At 39.3% G+C, this 17,229-nt stretch overlaps 2 protein-coding genes across 2 annotated transcripts; both read left to right on the top strand.

Moving 5' to 3' along the window:
* The first annotated feature begins 8,258 nt into the window (after positions 1 to 8,258).
* LOC307263377 (uncharacterized protein) lies at positions 8,259 to 11,898 on the top strand. The gene is made up of 3 exons (XM_080044525.1): positions 8,259 to 8,271; positions 8,418 to 8,587; positions 10,111 to 11,898. Exons 2-3 carry the CDS (start codon positions 8,449 to 8,451, stop codon positions 10,821 to 10,823), a joined length of 852 nt encoding a protein of 283 aa, XP_079900651.1. The 5' UTR covers positions 8,259 to 8,271; positions 8,418 to 8,448; the 3' UTR covers positions 10,824 to 11,898.
* A 740-nt stretch (positions 11,899 to 12,638) lies between these two features.
* Positions 12,639 to 16,350, top strand: LOC307263378 (uncharacterized protein). The gene is made up of 3 exons (XM_080044526.1): positions 12,639 to 12,657; positions 12,811 to 12,980; positions 14,966 to 16,350. Exons 2-3 carry the CDS (start codon positions 12,842 to 12,844, stop codon positions 15,658 to 15,660), a joined length of 834 nt encoding a protein of 277 aa, XP_079900652.1. The 5' UTR covers positions 12,639 to 12,657; positions 12,811 to 12,841; the 3' UTR covers positions 15,661 to 16,350.
* Positions 16,351 to 17,229: the final 879 nt, after the last annotated feature.

The raw sequence follows: 17,229 nt of genomic DNA, 5'->3' as shown, positions 1-17,229 counted from the left end.
ATACAACTGTACCCGCAGTGGCACCACTGGGTTTTCTCCCTATTACCTGCTGTATGGCCGTTCTCCCCGTCTACCAATAGACCTGCTCTTTAACCTGCAGCCCACTGAGACAAAAGAAAGTTATGCAGAGTATGTTCAGAACTGGCAAACCAGAATGCAGCAAGCCTATGAAATCGCTTCAAAAACAGCTGCACAAGAAGCGGCTCGAGGCAAAAGAGGGTATGATAAGAGAGTTCACGGTGCTGACCTGCAACCGGGTGGACGAGTGCTCGTTCGTAACCTGTCTGAAAGAGGGGGGCCGGGAAAACTGAGAGCCTATTGGGAAAGTAAAGTCCATGTCATCGTGAAGAGAAGGAGCAGTGATAGTCCGGTCTATGAGGTGATACCAGAGGGAGGAGGCAAAAGTCGTGTTTTACATCGAAACCTCATACTCCCATGTGATAGTCTGCCACTAGACAAACCTGAAACAGGCTCAAAACAGGACAAAAAGAGAAACCCGACACAAACAAGAACGAGGAAACATCACACAAGCAGGCAAGTGGAGAAGTCAGACAGTGAAAGCAGTGACGACGGCGAGCTGGTATGCAGATTTCCACGCCACCAACAACAAAGTCAGAGAACTTCATTCGTTCCAGACCTGGAAATACAAGAGAGAGAGCATGAACAAGAGGAAAGAGAGGCAGACGTAATGGACATCATTCCTGGAGCAGATGACGACAACGCGGTTGAGCCTGGAGAGAGCCTACAAGGGTCATCGGATGAAGCAGCATCAGAGGGTGATGATTCTGATCCCCCGCCTGTTAACTACTGGCAACGGGAGAGACGGCCACCAAAGAGGTTGACCTATGGAGTCCTGGGTAAAACAACACTGGTGGATGTCGCTGTCGAGAATCTGCAAGTGAGTATGTCTCCAGCCTGCAGAAGACTGTGGCGACCCTGGGACAGTGCCAGAGATTGAGGTAAAGGGTCGGGTCACACTGCATAAAGACACTTGAAAAGAATGTGAAAAGGACATTGAGAAATACAATGAACCGTTGGAGAAAAATGGGCTATGGGGTAGATAATCCCGTGACAACATATTGAATTTATATTGTAAATCAAAGGGACTGGTAACAGACTAAAAGAACTGTGGCCGAAATTGGAGTTCTGTTACACTTGATTGTTAATCTGAATAGATTTAAGGTTTACTGTAACTGGAAATGGGTGGTATAACCTAATGGGAACGTTCTCTGAAAAATGGGCACTATCATAAAGTTACATTTTGGATTACATTAGTAATTATTGTCAAATATGAAGTGCTGAGGAATACCACGAACATTCAGTAAGAAAAGTCAATATGTGTGTGAAGTAAAACACTCTTAAGTGACAAAATGTCCAGAGACATTTAAAATTCAGGGGGAGAGTGTGGCGCAATAAGCCTGTTGACGCTCATTAAACTGAGTATGTCTTTAATTCAATGTACGTTAAGAGGGAGTTTATATGTTTACCTTATGTTTCCTATGTGTTTATGGAAAGAGTAATTATTTTGGTCCAAATACAGTGTACAGTGTTTATATTTGGCAGTGTAATTTTAAAGATGTAATACCCGTAAATAGCCAGTAGATGGCAGGTGCGCTACATGAGCAGCATAGTTGCTGGAAGTCATAGGGTGGAAATCTCGCGTGATTACGTCAGATGAAGAGATTTCCTGAATAAGAGTACGACTGAAGAATGCTGTGTAGCAATTGTCAATAATAAGTCCATTTTCTTGCATTTTGCAGGTAAGCTGGTGATGTTAGGTTAGAACGGGTAGTGAAGAGAATGTTTGCACTGTACGGGGATAACACTGTGTTAAGTTATAAACTGTTTGTGAGCGGCTCACCGCATCACCACGTTGATTAGCCAGTTAGCAGCTAATGTAATAGCGCGGCCGCCATGTTAGGATAGAAGTATGTAAGCGCGGGACAGATAACTTGACAATGAGCCCTTGCGAGGGAGCCCGCTGCTCATATTCATATTCTGTGTGTTGTTTATCGATTATGGCCGTTTATGTAGGTTCATTAAGAAACTGGTGTTGTACTGTTAGATTATCTGTGTGGCATTTCACCATTGTGTCCTATTGGTTATGTGGGCAATACGAGAATGTGCATTGATATGAGAAGGTCCACTGTAATATTTAGATTTAATTCAGGTCATTAACACTTTAAATACTATTTGGCTATTTTGTTTATATATTGGATAATTAGGAAGTGTATCCATTATTTCAGATACTTTTGATTGTTATTTTGTTATTATTTTCATTTACGTCAGATGAAGAGATTTCCTGAATAAGAGTACGACTGAAGAATGCTGTGTAGCAATTGTCAATAATAAGTCCATTTTCTTGCATTTTGCAGAAAACAACAATAAATGTGTAGCACCAGACTGAGCCTGTTGGTTTTCATTCTGTGCCCCGCTACATATGTGTGTGCAAATTGGCATAGTGTTTATGTGGGTGTGCCTCTATTACTTTTTATATAATTTGTTTATGGCAGTGGTAATGAACACACATTTGTAAGTGTTTTTCTTGGCTAGCTAGCGGGACTTTATAGTTGTGGACAAACAGTTCATTTTTGAAAACTATAAATATTGGTTTTGAAAAAGTAAATCTGTTTATGCGGGTACATTTTTGGGCCTTTAGAATGAGACTTTTATACATCATTTGTTTTGTTTTTTTGTCCGGCATTATTGTTCCAAATTATATATTGTGAAATTATAAATTGGAGGACTCAGTGTCTTTTTCAGATATCCAATTTTGAAAATGATTCCAAAAAGTTTCAGTGTCTGAATAACGAAACGCACAATTATGATTATTTTTTATGCTATTTTCCTTTTTTTTTAAGAAAATCATGACAGGGATAGATATCATTAATAATCTTTGGTTTTCGGTGAGATAGGAAGAGTGACGTATACATTTTATTCCTAGTTTTTGCTTACTTCCTCTTCGTATTTATCTATGCTTCCTCTTTAAACTGTGTGCAGGACCTTTATTTTGATACCTTGAACCGGATGTAGCAGTGTGGACTGGCGGTAATTAAAGCTGGGGTGGAGGATTTGGGGAGAAAATGGCAGTTCGGATAGAGATTCGAATCCAAATACCTCAACCGCTCCACTTGTTCTCTTTGGTCCCTCCCCTATGGTCCTTCCCTGACTCGCTCTACACAACAGCGTCGTGCCAAAGTGAATGGACAGTCCCAACAGCCAATAAGAACAGAGAATCGGAGCCTCGCTCTGATTGGTCAAAGTGTACAGCTCATGTTAACTTAGACCAATCAAAAATCACATACCCCAGCTTTAAGGTAAGCTAACTAGAAGCTCTCAGAAGCCTGTGTGTACCTTAAATTATTGAATAGATTGTCGCAACTAAACGGATATTCGAAAATGATTCAACAACTAGCTCACACAAATTACATTTTCAGCGTAAAAATAGAGATCTTTTCCTGGCTATAGTATTTACACCAGCGTTATCCTTCAGTTGGTCCTAACAGTTTTCTTACCCATTCTAGAATTTTGGATGGGAGCTATCTTTTTTTATTAATACATATGCGCCACAATTTGTATTGTTCCAAATTTAAAATCATCAAATTTGGATGACTGTTTTTTTTTCTTCAGAAATCCAATTTTGAAATTTCACAAAAAAATTTAAAAAATGCAAACAAAAAGTCTTCCAAAGTTTCAGTGTCTGACTCGCAAAACACACAACTATGATTATTTTTTAAGCTATTTTGATTTTGATTTTTTAAGAAAATCATGAAAGGGATAAATATCATTAATAATCATAACGTGAGTCTAGTTTTTGGGGGGCGTACAGAGATCAGGGGCTTATATTAAGCCATTAAAAAAGAAATAAACAAAGACTTTATAGAGAGAAGGAGCTTCGGTATAAGGGATTATTAAAAAAATTCCTGAAGCTAACTGGAATTTTTAAACATGTAAATTTTTTCTCTCTGCTTTTTGGTAATTCTGTCTCCAAATTATTCCAGAAAATAGTACTAAATACCTCACATAGGACACTTTGCTTGATTTAGCCTTAGTTTTCATCTCAAAGTGCATCAGATTGGTGAATTTTACTTTAAAGAGGACCTATGATACTTTTCGACTTTTATGACCTATAAACGTTGTTATAATGATTTATAGTCATGTTTAACCATACTAGAGTATCAAATGATTACGTACATGCATTTCGACGTATTCCCTGCTGACCGTCTGGGGTGGCTATGCAGAGCACTAAACACTATGGCAGCCGGTCGAGCCGAACTCGTTCAAATTTCCGGATTGTTTCTGTCACGCTCGGGTTGTTTCTGTCATGTTTCCATGCATGGTAATGCTGCCGCTCAGGCAAGCTCCGGCTGCATGCCCCCACCTTCCTGAAAATTTCCCGCCGCTGGAAGGAAGGTAACCAATCACAACGGAGTGGGGTTTGCAGCAGGGGGGGAGGGGCGGAGAAGCTCAAAGCAGTGTGTAGAGAGAGACTGCTGTGCTCGCTAGGGTAAGAGGAAGAGTGTCCCGAAAATCTACATAGTTTTTTGTGATGTGATTCGTGTCAGGTTGCTCTATAGCAGTTTTTAACAAGAAATGAAGACCAGAAAAGTAGTATAATAGGATCTCTTTAAAAGGACAAAAAATCTCTCCGGGGGAGCATTCCACAGTCCCCACCACAGTCTCACAAATTCCTGTGAGAAACACTTTTGTTTGTGTTTATGGTTAGACCAGGGAGTGTGTTTCTGTACAAATAACCTTAAAATGATTCATTAAATCGCTCTTTATTCATACAGTGATCACTTACATAATGTGCGGGTTTCATGAAGCCGATCTCTCAGTAAGCTGCTCTGCATGTATTCCGCAAATAAACTTTTCGGGGGATCCCGAAATTAATATCCAATCACAAGAGAGAACGCTACAAACCGACACCCGTCTCACTCATGGTCTCACTGCCGGTGCACGCCAGAGCAACAGATGGGTGAATGTTTATGCGCCTACAATGGCGGAGCAGGTAAAAGTCCTTCCCAATGTCTGTTTTGATGGTTTTTATCATGTTTTATCACACTTATGGATCTGAGATGATGCTAGATAACTTGCTGCTTGAAGACCGCAGTGCATTAATGTGGTGACGTAGGGACGAGCGAGGGGACTGCTAACTGCAGTAACTGACAGGAAGTTAGCTAAAAGAACCATTCAGCTTACAGCACCATTAATATAAATATTGTGGAGTTATCTGGCTCAGACAGGAACCACACCAGTCACTAATACGTCTTGGACTGAAGACAAACATTGCGTTTACACATTGTATTGTAAAACCATCTCTCAGGGGGCCCATCAGGACTTCTTGTATAGGGGCCCAGAATTTGGGAGTAACCCCTGACTGCAGCTCGCAGATCGAGGAGGAGCTTAAATTTTGCTCAAATGTGGGCAGAGTTAAACGTTTAACCCTGCTCGAAGAATGTTCGATGCACTTAGCCCGTGACTGTAGGTTGTGAACCAGCGGGGAGTTCTGAATGAAGTGTTGCCGACCCAGAGTCACTGATGGCGGGTCTGGGTTGAGGCCGTTGGTCCTACATTTTTAACCAAATAGTAGCGTATTTCTGTGTGTGAGATTGGGTGTGTCTCCCTTTTCTAACCTCTCCTCTTACCTTACCCTAACCACCGAGCTGTGATGCCTGAACATAATCGCCAATTTCAGGAAAGCATAGGGCTGTGGTGGGACCAACAGGCTGTGGGAACATAGGCCTATTGATGACCCCGACCAACACCGACAACCGAGTCACCAGACTACAATGAACAGTGGCTCTTTTCTTCAGACTTCTCTGCTGCCAAGAGCGACGACAACGGCAGTGATGAGGAGTGGGTGGAGAGAGAAGAGTCACAGACAGATAAATGGAGATGGAAAGCAAAGGTTCTGCAAAGACAAAGTGAAAAAGAGAAAGAGAAGGTCCAGGCGCCGCTGCCCGACACAGAGTCTTCTGCTAGAAATCAAAGAGACAGCAGGGCTTGTCCCGTGTGTGGACAGGATTTCCATTACATCCATCATTTAACACAGCACATGAAAGCCCACAAGAGGACGACCGAGTCCGAGAAGAAGTTTGCCAGTAAATCAGATGGAACTCAAACCAAAAACCCGGTTTGTAAGGTTTCTGGAAAGGGGTACAGGGAATGAAGACTTTGAGTGTCAATACTGTGGGAAGACATTTCTTTTTTAACAAAACCTGATCAAACACACAAGGACGCACACAGGGGAGAAGCCGTACCACTGTGACATTTGTGGGAAAGCGTTCTGTAAAAGCTCCACCCTCAAAGTTCACATGATGAGGAAACACACGGGGGAAAAGTCATAGCACTAGACTGAGCCAGTAAAAAGCCTTTTTGGAGTCACATTAAGAGTTGGAAGCAGAAGATGACTGTTCCACTAAAAAGATTTCTCCTTCTGCAGTTTGGCCAGCAGGTGGCAGCAGACGTTAAATGTACATAATGCTCAGATATTTCACTTCCATTAGGAAGTACTGGGAAGTCTTCTACTTTCAAATGTATATTGTTGTTTTGTTTTAAAGATTATTTCTTGGCTTTTCAAGGCTTTATTGACAGTGCAGAGAAAGAGTTTTAATGGGGTAGAAAGGGGAATGACATGCAGAGAATGACCCGGGCTGGATTCTAACCCGGGTCTGCTGTGAGGACTGAGCCTCATGGGGGGGACACCCTAACCAGGAGCGCCCTGTCAAATTAATTTTTTAAGAAAAACTGTGACACACAAGGGTATGAAATTAACATTTTTACCAGTAGCTTTTTTTCCCCGGTACATAAATATGTTTTGGGGGTTAATGGTTTATTAACTGTTAGAGAATACCTTGTTTCCTCTATCAGAATACCACCACGGTTCTCCAAATCAAAGGTAAGACTTTTTAAGACCTTCTTAATACCATTAATACTGTTAAGATCCCCTCCCAATTTTTATTTATTTTAAGAAGGTATTAAATTTGAATTTTAGGCAATGCAATTGAGGGGGAATTTCAGATTTCCCCCAGAGCCCTCGGTAAGTTACATAGTAGTAAGCCAAGTGAAGCAGCGTCTCCTGTGTTGTTCCTACTTCAGATTAACTGTCATGTAAATGTTAAACACTCTTTGCAAGTGTTACTGTCTGTGATCTTTGTTGCAATGTTCACATAAATATAGAATGGAGCAGAAGTTTTGCACTGATCCAAACTTAGCTGATAGTGTTCCAAGGAGGACATTTTGTCTTGGCTATGCATTGTGTTCACAAGGGATGTTTTTTTCCCCTTCTTCTCGCTGTTAAAGGAGGAGTCAGCGATTCTGGAGAATGCTTGTCAAAATATGTTACCGCTTGTGTGCCTGAAAAAAATCCACTGTTAATACAGGCATAGGCTCTGCTAGCTATGGTGGGCCCTTTGCTTACATAGGCCTACCTGTTACAGTATGGATAGACTGTTCTCAAAGAATCCCTTTACTATTTATGTTCATATGACTTGAACAATGAATTTGATTGGATGCGATGTTGCTGCCCATATGTGCCACACATTTTATTGTTCCAAATTTAAAATCGTCAAATCCTCATTTGGATGACTAGTGTCTCTTTAAGAAATCAATTTTTGAAAATGTTCCCAAAAACTTTTTTTTAAAGATCTGCAAACAAAAAATAAAAGTTCCAACGTGTCAGTGTCTGACTCACAAAACACACAATTGTGATTATTTTTCAAGCTATTTTCATTTTCGGTGAGTTAGGAAGATTGACACATTAATTTTGTTCCTAGTTTATTCCATTTTGGACTGGAAGTCGCTTTGGATAAAAGTGTCAGTTAAATCAAATGTAATGTAGCCTAATATTCCTTCTTTTAAAAGCAGGCAGGACCATTATTTTGATACCCTGGACCGGATGTAGCATTCTGGATTGGTTGTTATGTCTATGGTTGTAATGAAGCATAGACATATGTATATTATATCTATGGTAATGAAGAACTAGAAGCTCCCAGAAGACTGCCTGAACCTGAAATAATTGAATAGACTCTAGATCACCAAGGTGAAATGATGTCTTTAATTTAATTGAAAATTCCCCAAATACTTTTTTAAATAAGCCAGTATACGTTTAAACTATTTTCAAGATACATTTTGTAACCGTTCGTTCAAACTCCAACGTTAACGTGAATACGAGGCCTATTCTCCTGTACTGTCTCTTTAAGAAATGTCCGTGTTATATGACGTATATGCAGCTCGTCGCTCAGTCTGCGCCAACCTAACAGAGAGAAGGTATGTTGATGTTGTCGTCTTATTTGAGTGTGTAATAATCAGTTTTGTAAACAATGAAAATGTTAAAGTTAAGGTGTTAGTATTAAGGCTGTGAACATAGAGCAGCGCTGTCATTTCAACCAACTCTTTGACTTTTTTGATCTTAGTTATTTCCAGCCACTCAGACAGGACGGCGCCATGTTGCAGTTGAGGTCCTTCATCCATCAGCGGCTGTTAGCGGCGGCGGAGGAGATCCTCGGAGAGGTGGAGAGAACCATCACGCTGGCTGTGTGTGACGGTCTGCGTCTAGACCCGGACTCCCTGCTCCACAAAACAGGTTAGTGTTCGGAATAACCTGGGAGATTTAGCCTTCCATCCTGAGGCCTATTGCACTAAAGTGTCATTCAGATATCCAGGATGATTGATAAAGCCAACCTTGACAAAGTCTAGTCTGGGCACTTTGGATCAGTCAGTTGCAAAAACGCCAATCCAGGATGAAAAGGGGCAGCTTTGTCAAGCCAGGTGGTGTAAGTAAATCTGTTAAGTGCCAGCCCACAGCTTTCAGAAGTTGAGATCGAACACAGATTTACTGATGTAGAAATGGAAAGGAATATAATATTAGAATATTATGTAACACCAATAAAAAAATAATTCATAATACAGAAATGTCGACATTCTGAAAAGTATGTTTATTCTAGATTAATTTCACTTCATGTGTAATAAATCTAGAATATATTTAAGCTTCACTTTTTGAATTACATTTCAGAAAAAAATAAATTTTTCATTTGTATTACATTTTTTTTAGATGCACCTGAAAATGGTTATAAGTACACATTTATTAAACTCACATTTGCAACTTCATCTGTCATCGATAATCAATTGTATAAATATAACCTGCAATATGAACAGACGATCACATAAACTATTATAATTTATATTATTTTATCTTAATCTAATTATAAAAAATTTAATTAATTTATAAAAAAATAAAAAGTAGAGCTATTTAACTAAATTACAATGTAGTCCTTTAGGTGGTTCTTTAAAACAGGCTAATACAAATTAAGCAATACACACAACATTGGAATAACTGTTAAACACCTTGATTACCGATCTGATTGACAGCTGACTGAACCAGTCAGGCAACAGAATACGTGTATCCTTGTAAGGATAAATCTCCATGGTAACTAACAGTCCTCTCCAAAAGTATTGGAACAGTGAGGCCAATTCCTTTATTTATGCTTTAGACAGGAAACATTTTGGTTTGACACCAAAAGAGGAATAAGAAACAAGAGATCAACATTTCAGCTTTCATTTCCATGTATTTACACCTGGATCTGATACACAACTTAGAAGATAGCATTATTTTTAAAGGAACACCACATTTTTAGGTGAGCTCAAGTATTGGAACAGATAGACTTAAAAAAAATGAAAGTGCATACGACTTAATATTTTCTTGCAAATCCTTTGCTTGCAATAACTGCATCAAGCCTGTGACCCATTGACATCACCAAAGTGATGCTTGCCCAGGCTTTCACCGCAGCCTCTTTCAGTTGTTGTTTGTTTTGGGGGGTTACTCCCTTCACTCTCCTCTTTAGCAGGTACAATGCATGCTCTATAGGGTTTAGGTCTGGAGCTACTCGAACTGGGCGAGACGGATATATCCAGTGCTTTAAGCACCGCCTCTTATAGTCAGCCAGGATTCATAGCACTCTAGGTACAGTTTTAACCTTCTGTCCTTTTACTTAAAATGACTTTAAAGATGATCTTTAGTGTTGTAGATAGATACTCTGTTGATTTCATCCAGTAATTGTCAGGCAAAGTGGCCTATTGAGTGACTTCTGCTTCTATCTCTTCCTGTAGCTACACTACCTTCGTTGACCAACAGTGCTGCTGCTCTGGCCGGAGAGGAGACTTCAACACAAACCTCGATCAAAGAAGAGTTTAACCATGACCCATCTGAGCCCCCAGGCCTTTCTCACACCATTATAAATACAGAAAACAGCCACGGGAATGAGTGCTCGCTTAGTTTCAGCTCAGAGATAAAAGAGGAGCCGGAGGAGGAACCTGTGGATGGTGGTGAAACACAGGAGGTTGTTCTTCACTCTCCTGAATCTGTGAAAGAAGTGAGAGATCAGCCAGTAACACCAGACGACAATGAACAGTGGCTCTTTGCTTCAGACTTCTCTGCGGCCGAAAGCGACAACTACGGCAGTGATGAGGCGAGGCTGCAGAGAAAAGAGTCGCAGACGGATACAATGAGATGGACAGGGAAGGTTATGCAATCACAATGTGAAAAATCAAAAGGGGTAACTCAAACAAAAAAGGTGGTTTGTAAGGTTTGTTGCAAGGAGTTCGCCGGCAGGAGAAGCCTACGGTGGCATTCCAAGATACACACAGGGATTAAAGACTTTGAGTGTCCATACTGTGGGAAGACATTTCTCAGGAAAGACTACCTGATCAAGCACACAAGGACCCACACAGGGGAGAGGCCGCACCACTGTGACATTTGTGGGAAAGGGTTCATTAGTAGCTCACACCTCAGTAGACACAGAAGAACCCACCCGAGTGAGTAGCTGTTGTAATGTGGCACATGTGGTTTACAGTTTTCTACAAGAGGTTTGAATCGCCGGATCGATTAATTGGACAATGATACAATGTTTGCAGATATTTCATTTATTTTTTCATTTAACTTTTATTTATCCTCGAGAGACCAATTGAGGGGTGACCCTCATTTACAATGACGTCGAGATCAAACAAATTCAAAGGAAAAACAACAATACATAAACAATATTCAATGCAAATACATCAAATACACAACAACAGGTGAAGAGAAAAACAATTTAAACATTTACACAGTGGTGAAGAGTGGCAGCAATTAAAATGAAATGGGTGAAAGTACAATATAGCCTAATTAAAACAGTTACAGGTAGAGTTTGGCAGATTTAAGATAGTTTGTTTAAATTGGTTAAAGGATATGAAGTTATTTAGTTTAATTTGTTGCTGTAAGTTGTTCCAGGAGTCAGGGGCACTGAAGCTAAAAGCATGTCAGTGGAGCGGGTCTGATAAAGCCCATCTGAAATTTGCAGCATTTCTGTTAAATAACGAGGAAGCTTCCCGGTCAAGGCTTTGTAAATAAAAATGTGCCAATGTGCGTCACGTCTCTCTTTAAGGGAGGACCACCCAACCTTTTCATATAAAAGACAATGGTGTGTTATATCAAGTGTGCTGCGATTCGATTCAATTCAGGGGCCTGCGATCAATATGAGACAATATCATTTAACACAATCTGTTACAATTCAATTCAAAGTGTTTATTGTCATATGCATAATAAGAAGCATGTTCTCGGTGATGCAATGAAATTCTCCCTTTGTTTTCTACAGAATGAATTTTTTGATCTGCTAATGCGTTATGAAGCGTCTAGAGCTCTCAGGTCGTCTGACTGGGACACTACTTAACAGTCCCTAGAGTCAGGACTAAACAAGGAGAAGCAGCTTTCAGTTTTTATGCTCCATATTTTTGGAACAAACTCCCAGAAAACTTGAGGTCTGCTGCAACTCTCAGCTCTTTTAGATCAATTCTGAAGACTTTTCTGTTTCCTTTTTAACCTGTAATTTTTATTTTATTTAAATGTTTAATTTCTATTCATATTTGTCCATCATGTCTATTCTATACTTGATGTATTTTAGTCTTGATGTATTTCATGCCCCTGTAGAGTACTTTGAATGGCCTTGTGTCTGAATTGTGCTATTGAAATAAACTTGCCTTGCCTTACCTTGCCTTGCAATATATAAGTATACAATATACAAGTAATTAGAAAAAAAGCATATATAAATATATAATTCACAATTCATGAGTTAAATAGAAGAGCATTCATATCAAATCACTAAAAGCTATGGTTTAGAAAATCATGATGGGGATACATATCATTATAACGTGAGTCTAGTTTTTGGTGAGATAGGAAGAGTGACAAATTCATTTTGTTCCTAGTTTATTCCTATTTATTTACTCCCACTTACGTGCAAGTCGCTTTGGATAAAAGTGTCAGTTAAATAAAATGTAATGTAGCCTAATATACCCTGAACCGGATCTATCATAGTGGACTGGCGGTATTGAAGGTAAGCTAACTAGAAGCTCCCAGTCAGAAGACTGCCTGTACCTGAAATAATTTGTAACCAAGGTGAAATGATGTCTTTATTTTAAATGAACATTCCCCAAATACTGATTTACATAAGCCAGTATACGTTTAAACTATGTTCAAGATACATTTTGTACCCGTTCAAACTCCTATGTTAATGTGAATACGAGGCCTATATTCCTGTACTGTCTCTTTAAGAAATGTCCGCGTTATATGACGTACACAGCTCGTCGCTAAGTCTGCGCCAACTCAACGAGAGAAGCGGAGAGAAGGTATGTAGATGTTGTTGTCATATAATTTGAGTGTGAAATCAGTTTAGTAAACAATGAAAATGTGTAATGTTAAAGTCAAGGTGTTAGTATTAAGGCTTTGAACATAGAGCAGCGCTGTCATTTCAACCAACTATTTGACTTTTTTGATCTTAGTTATTTCCAGCCACTCAGACAGGACAGCGCCATGTTTCAGTTGAGGTCCTTCATCCATCAGCGGCTGTTAGCGGCGGCGGAGGAGATCCTCGGAGAGGTGGAGAGAACCATCACGCTGGCTGTGTGTGACGGTCTGCGTCTAGACCCGGACTCCCTGCTCCACAAAACAGGTTAGGGTTCGGAATAGCCTGGAAGATTTAGCCTTGCATCCTGAGGCCTATATTGCACTAAAGTGTAATTCAGACAGTGGCGTTTCTAGGTGTAAAAAACAGGTGGGGCTCACATCAAAAAGGGGGGTCTGGGGGTCTTAAAAATTTGAGCTTCAAAGACACTGTTTCTCGCATTCTGGCTATTTTATAAACACAAAATGAGTTGTTCACATCATTGTGCACTTTCACATTTTAGCCAAAGAATGGATGGCTCTTCTTAAATATGTGGTCACATTTCCAATTTCTTCCACGGTTTTCTAGAAACAAGGGGTGGCACAACTTCCAAAATGCACAACTTAGGCCACTCCCCTATATATATATATATATATATATATATATATATATATATATATCAAAAAAATATGGAAAAGACGGCCCATTTTCCCACAATGCCTTGCTAGTTTAGACCTTAAGTGAGGGGGCTGTTCATTTCATAGAGGGAATGTATTCTCTACCGATTGATCTTAATGCCCCTGCATTTTTTTATGATAAAATAGTTGACAGTGAGCAGTCTACAGGTGCATCTAAAAAAATTGAATATTATGGAAAGTACATTCAAAAGGTGAAACTTTCACAGATTCATTTCACAAAGTGAAATATGTCGGGCCTTTTTTTTCTTTGCAAGATTGATTGATCATGGAATAAAAAATCCAGTATCTCAAAATATTAGAATATTATATAACGCCAATAAAAAAGGATTTATAATACAGAAATGTCGACATTCTGAAACGTATGTTTATTCTAGATTAATTTCACATCATGTGTAATAAATCTAGAATATTCACTTTTGGAATTAAATTACAGAAATTTTTTTTTTCATTTGTATTAATTTGTTTTAGATGCACCTGTAAATGGTTATAAGTACACTACACTTTTATTAAACTCACATTTGTAACTTCATCTGCCATCGATAATCAATTGTATAAATATAACCTGCAATATGAACAGACTATCACATAAACTAATATAATTTATATTATTTTATCTTAATCTAATTATAAAAAATGTAATTAGAAATGGTTGAGGTTAAATAAATAAAAAGTAGAGCTATTTAACTGAATTACAATGTAGTCCTTTAATTAAAGGTGCTGTAAGCGGAATGGTTCTTTTAGCTAACTTCATGTTAGTTACTGCAGTTAGCGGTCCCCTCGCTCGTCCCTACGTCACCACATTAATGCACTGCGGTCTTCAAGCAGCGAGTTATCTAGCATGATCTCAGATCCACAAGTGTGATAAAAACATGATAAAAACCATCAAAACAGACATTGGGAAGGATTTTTACCTGCTCCGCCATTGTAGGCGCATAAACATTCACCCATCTGTCGCTCTGGCGTGCACCGGCAGTGAGACCATGAGTGAGACGGGTGTCGGTTTGTAGCGTTCTCTCGTGATTGGATAATAATTTCGGGATCCCCGAAAAGTTTATTAGCCGATTACATGCAGAGCAGCTGACTGAGAAATCGGCTTTATGAAACGTGCACATTATGAAAGTGATCACTGTATGAATAAAGAGCGATTTAACACTTATATTAACATAAATAAACCGCTTACTTCACCTTTAAGCAATACACACAACATTGGAATAACTGTTAAACACCTTGATTACCGATCTGATTGACAGCTGACTGAACCAGTCAGGCAACAGAATATGTGTATCCTTGTAAGGATAAATCTCCATGGTAACTAACAGTCCTCTCCAAAAGTGAGGCCAAGTCCTTTATTTATGCTTTAGACAGGAAACATTTGGGTTTGACACCAAAAGAGGAATAAGAAACAAGAGATCAACATTTCAGCTTTCATTTCCATGTATTTACACCTGGATCTGATACACAACTTAGAAGATAGCATTATTTTTAAAGGAGAACCACATTTTTAGGTGAGCAAAAGTATTGGAACACAGATAAAGTGGCCTATTGAGTGACTTCTGCTTCTATCTCCTCCTGTAGCTACAATACCTTTGTTGACCAACAGTGCTGCTGCTCTGGCCGGAGAGGGGACTTCAACACAAACCCCAGGACATTCTCACACCATTATAAATACAGAAAACAGCCACGGGAATGAGTGCTCGCTTAGTTTCAGCTCAGAGATAAAAGAGGAGCCGGAGGAGGAACCTGTGGATGGTGGTCAAACACAGGAGGTTGTTCTTCACTCTCCTGAATCTGTGAAAGAAGTGAGAGATCAGCCAGTAACACCAGACGACAATGAACAGTGGCTCTTTGCTTCAGACTTCTCTGCGGCCGAAAGCGACAACTACGGCAGTGATGAGGCGAGGCTGCAGAGAAAAGAGTCGCAGACGGATACAATGAGATGGACAGGGAAGGTTATGCAATCACAATGTGAAAAATCACAAGGGGTAACTCAAACTAAAAAGGTGGTTTGTAAGGTTTGTTGCAAGGTGTTTTCCGGCAGGAAAAGCCTACTTTGGCATTCCAAAATACACACAGGGATTAAAGACTTTGAGTGTCCATTCTGTGGGAAGACATTTCTCAGGAAAGACTCCCTGATCAAGCACACGAGGACCCACACAGGGGAGAGGCCGCACCACTGTGACATTTGTGGGAAAGGGTTCATTTGTAGCTCACACCTCAGTAGACACAGAAAGACCCACACGAGTGAGACACAGAAGGACCCACCCGAGTGAGAAGCTGTTGTAATGTGGCACATGTGGGTTACAGTTTTCTAAAAGAGGTTTGAATTGCCGGATCGATTAATTGGAAAATGATACAATATTTGCAGATATCAAGTGTGCTGCGATTCGATTAATTGGAAAATTATACAATATTTGCAGATATCAAGTGTGCTGCGATTCGATTCAATTCAGGGGCCTGCGATCAATATGAGACAATATCATTTAACACAATCTGTTACAATTCAATTCAAAGTGTTTCTTGTCATATGCATAATAAGAAGCATGTTCTCGGTGATGCAATGAAATTCTTCCTTTGTTTTTCACAGAATGAATGCCGGTTTAGGGCCAAAATAATTTTTTTGATCTGCTAATGCGTTATGAAGCGTCTAGAGCTCTCAGGTCGTCTGGGACACTACTTAACAGTCCCTAGAGTTAGGACTAAACAAGGAGAAGCAGCTTTCAGTTTTTATGCTCCATATTTTTGGAACAAACTCCCAACTCTCAGCTCTTTTAGATCAATTCTGAAGACTTTTCTGTTTCCTTTTTAACCTGTAATTTTTATTTTATGTAAATGTTTAATTTCTATTCATATTTGTCCATAATGTCTATTCTATACTTGATGTATTTTAGTCTTGATGTATTTCATGCCCCTGTAGAGTACTTTGAATGGCCTTGTGTCTGAATTGTGCTATAGAAATAAACTTGCCTTGCCTTACCTTGCCTTGCAATATATAAGTATACAATATACAAGTAAATAGAAAAAAGCAACAACAATATATAATTCACAATTCATAAGATAAATAGAAGAGCATTCATATCAACTCACTAAAAGCTATGGTTTTTCAATGAGGCCATTTTGTCTTGGCAACACATTTTGTTCACAAAGTATTTTTTTTTCTAGTTCTCACCGTGTAAAACCCAGATACACCTATACATATCATTAATAATCTGAACAAGAATCTTTGGTTTTTGGTATGATAGAAAGAGTGACATATTCATTTTGTTCCAAGTTTATTCCTATTTCCTAACAGCAGGCAGGACCTTTATTATGCTACCCTGAACCGGATGTAGCAGTGTGGACTGGCAGTCATTGAAGGTAAGCTAACTAGAAGCTCTCAGAAGACTGCATGTACAAAATGGTCGCCATCATTGACAGCCCGCTTAGCTTAAACCTGCAGTGTGTAGAACTTTGGGTTTTATTTCCTAGCAGATTTTGTAGAAAGTAATTATAATATCCATAAGTACATTTAATTTAGTGCATAATAGCTGAATTTTTTATTTTTTATTATTATTTTTTCCCTTAGAAAGGGTCTCATATATGTCCATATTTCTGCATATTTTGGACCAAGGCCTAGTGCCGCCATCTTGAAAGTGTCATAGTTGGAATGTTCTTTATAGGTCCATGATGTCATCAGGTGCATTGTTTAAAATTTAGAATTGTTCTTGTCCTTGAAGGCCACTGTAGCTTCTGTTATTATTCTAAAGGGTTGGGGTTACCCAGGGAGCGTTGCATTCTAGAACTTTGTAGAACTTTCTTGATGATGTCATATTACACACTGCACCTCATATCGTGGTAGTGAC

This window comes from Ammodytes marinus (genome assembly GCF_949987685.1).
Source record: "Ammodytes marinus genome assembly, chromosome: 16".
Classification (NCBI taxonomy): Eukaryota; Metazoa; Chordata; class Actinopteri; order Uranoscopiformes; family Ammodytidae; genus Ammodytes; species Ammodytes marinus.
This window is presented reverse-complemented; position numbering and strand designations above follow the sequence as displayed.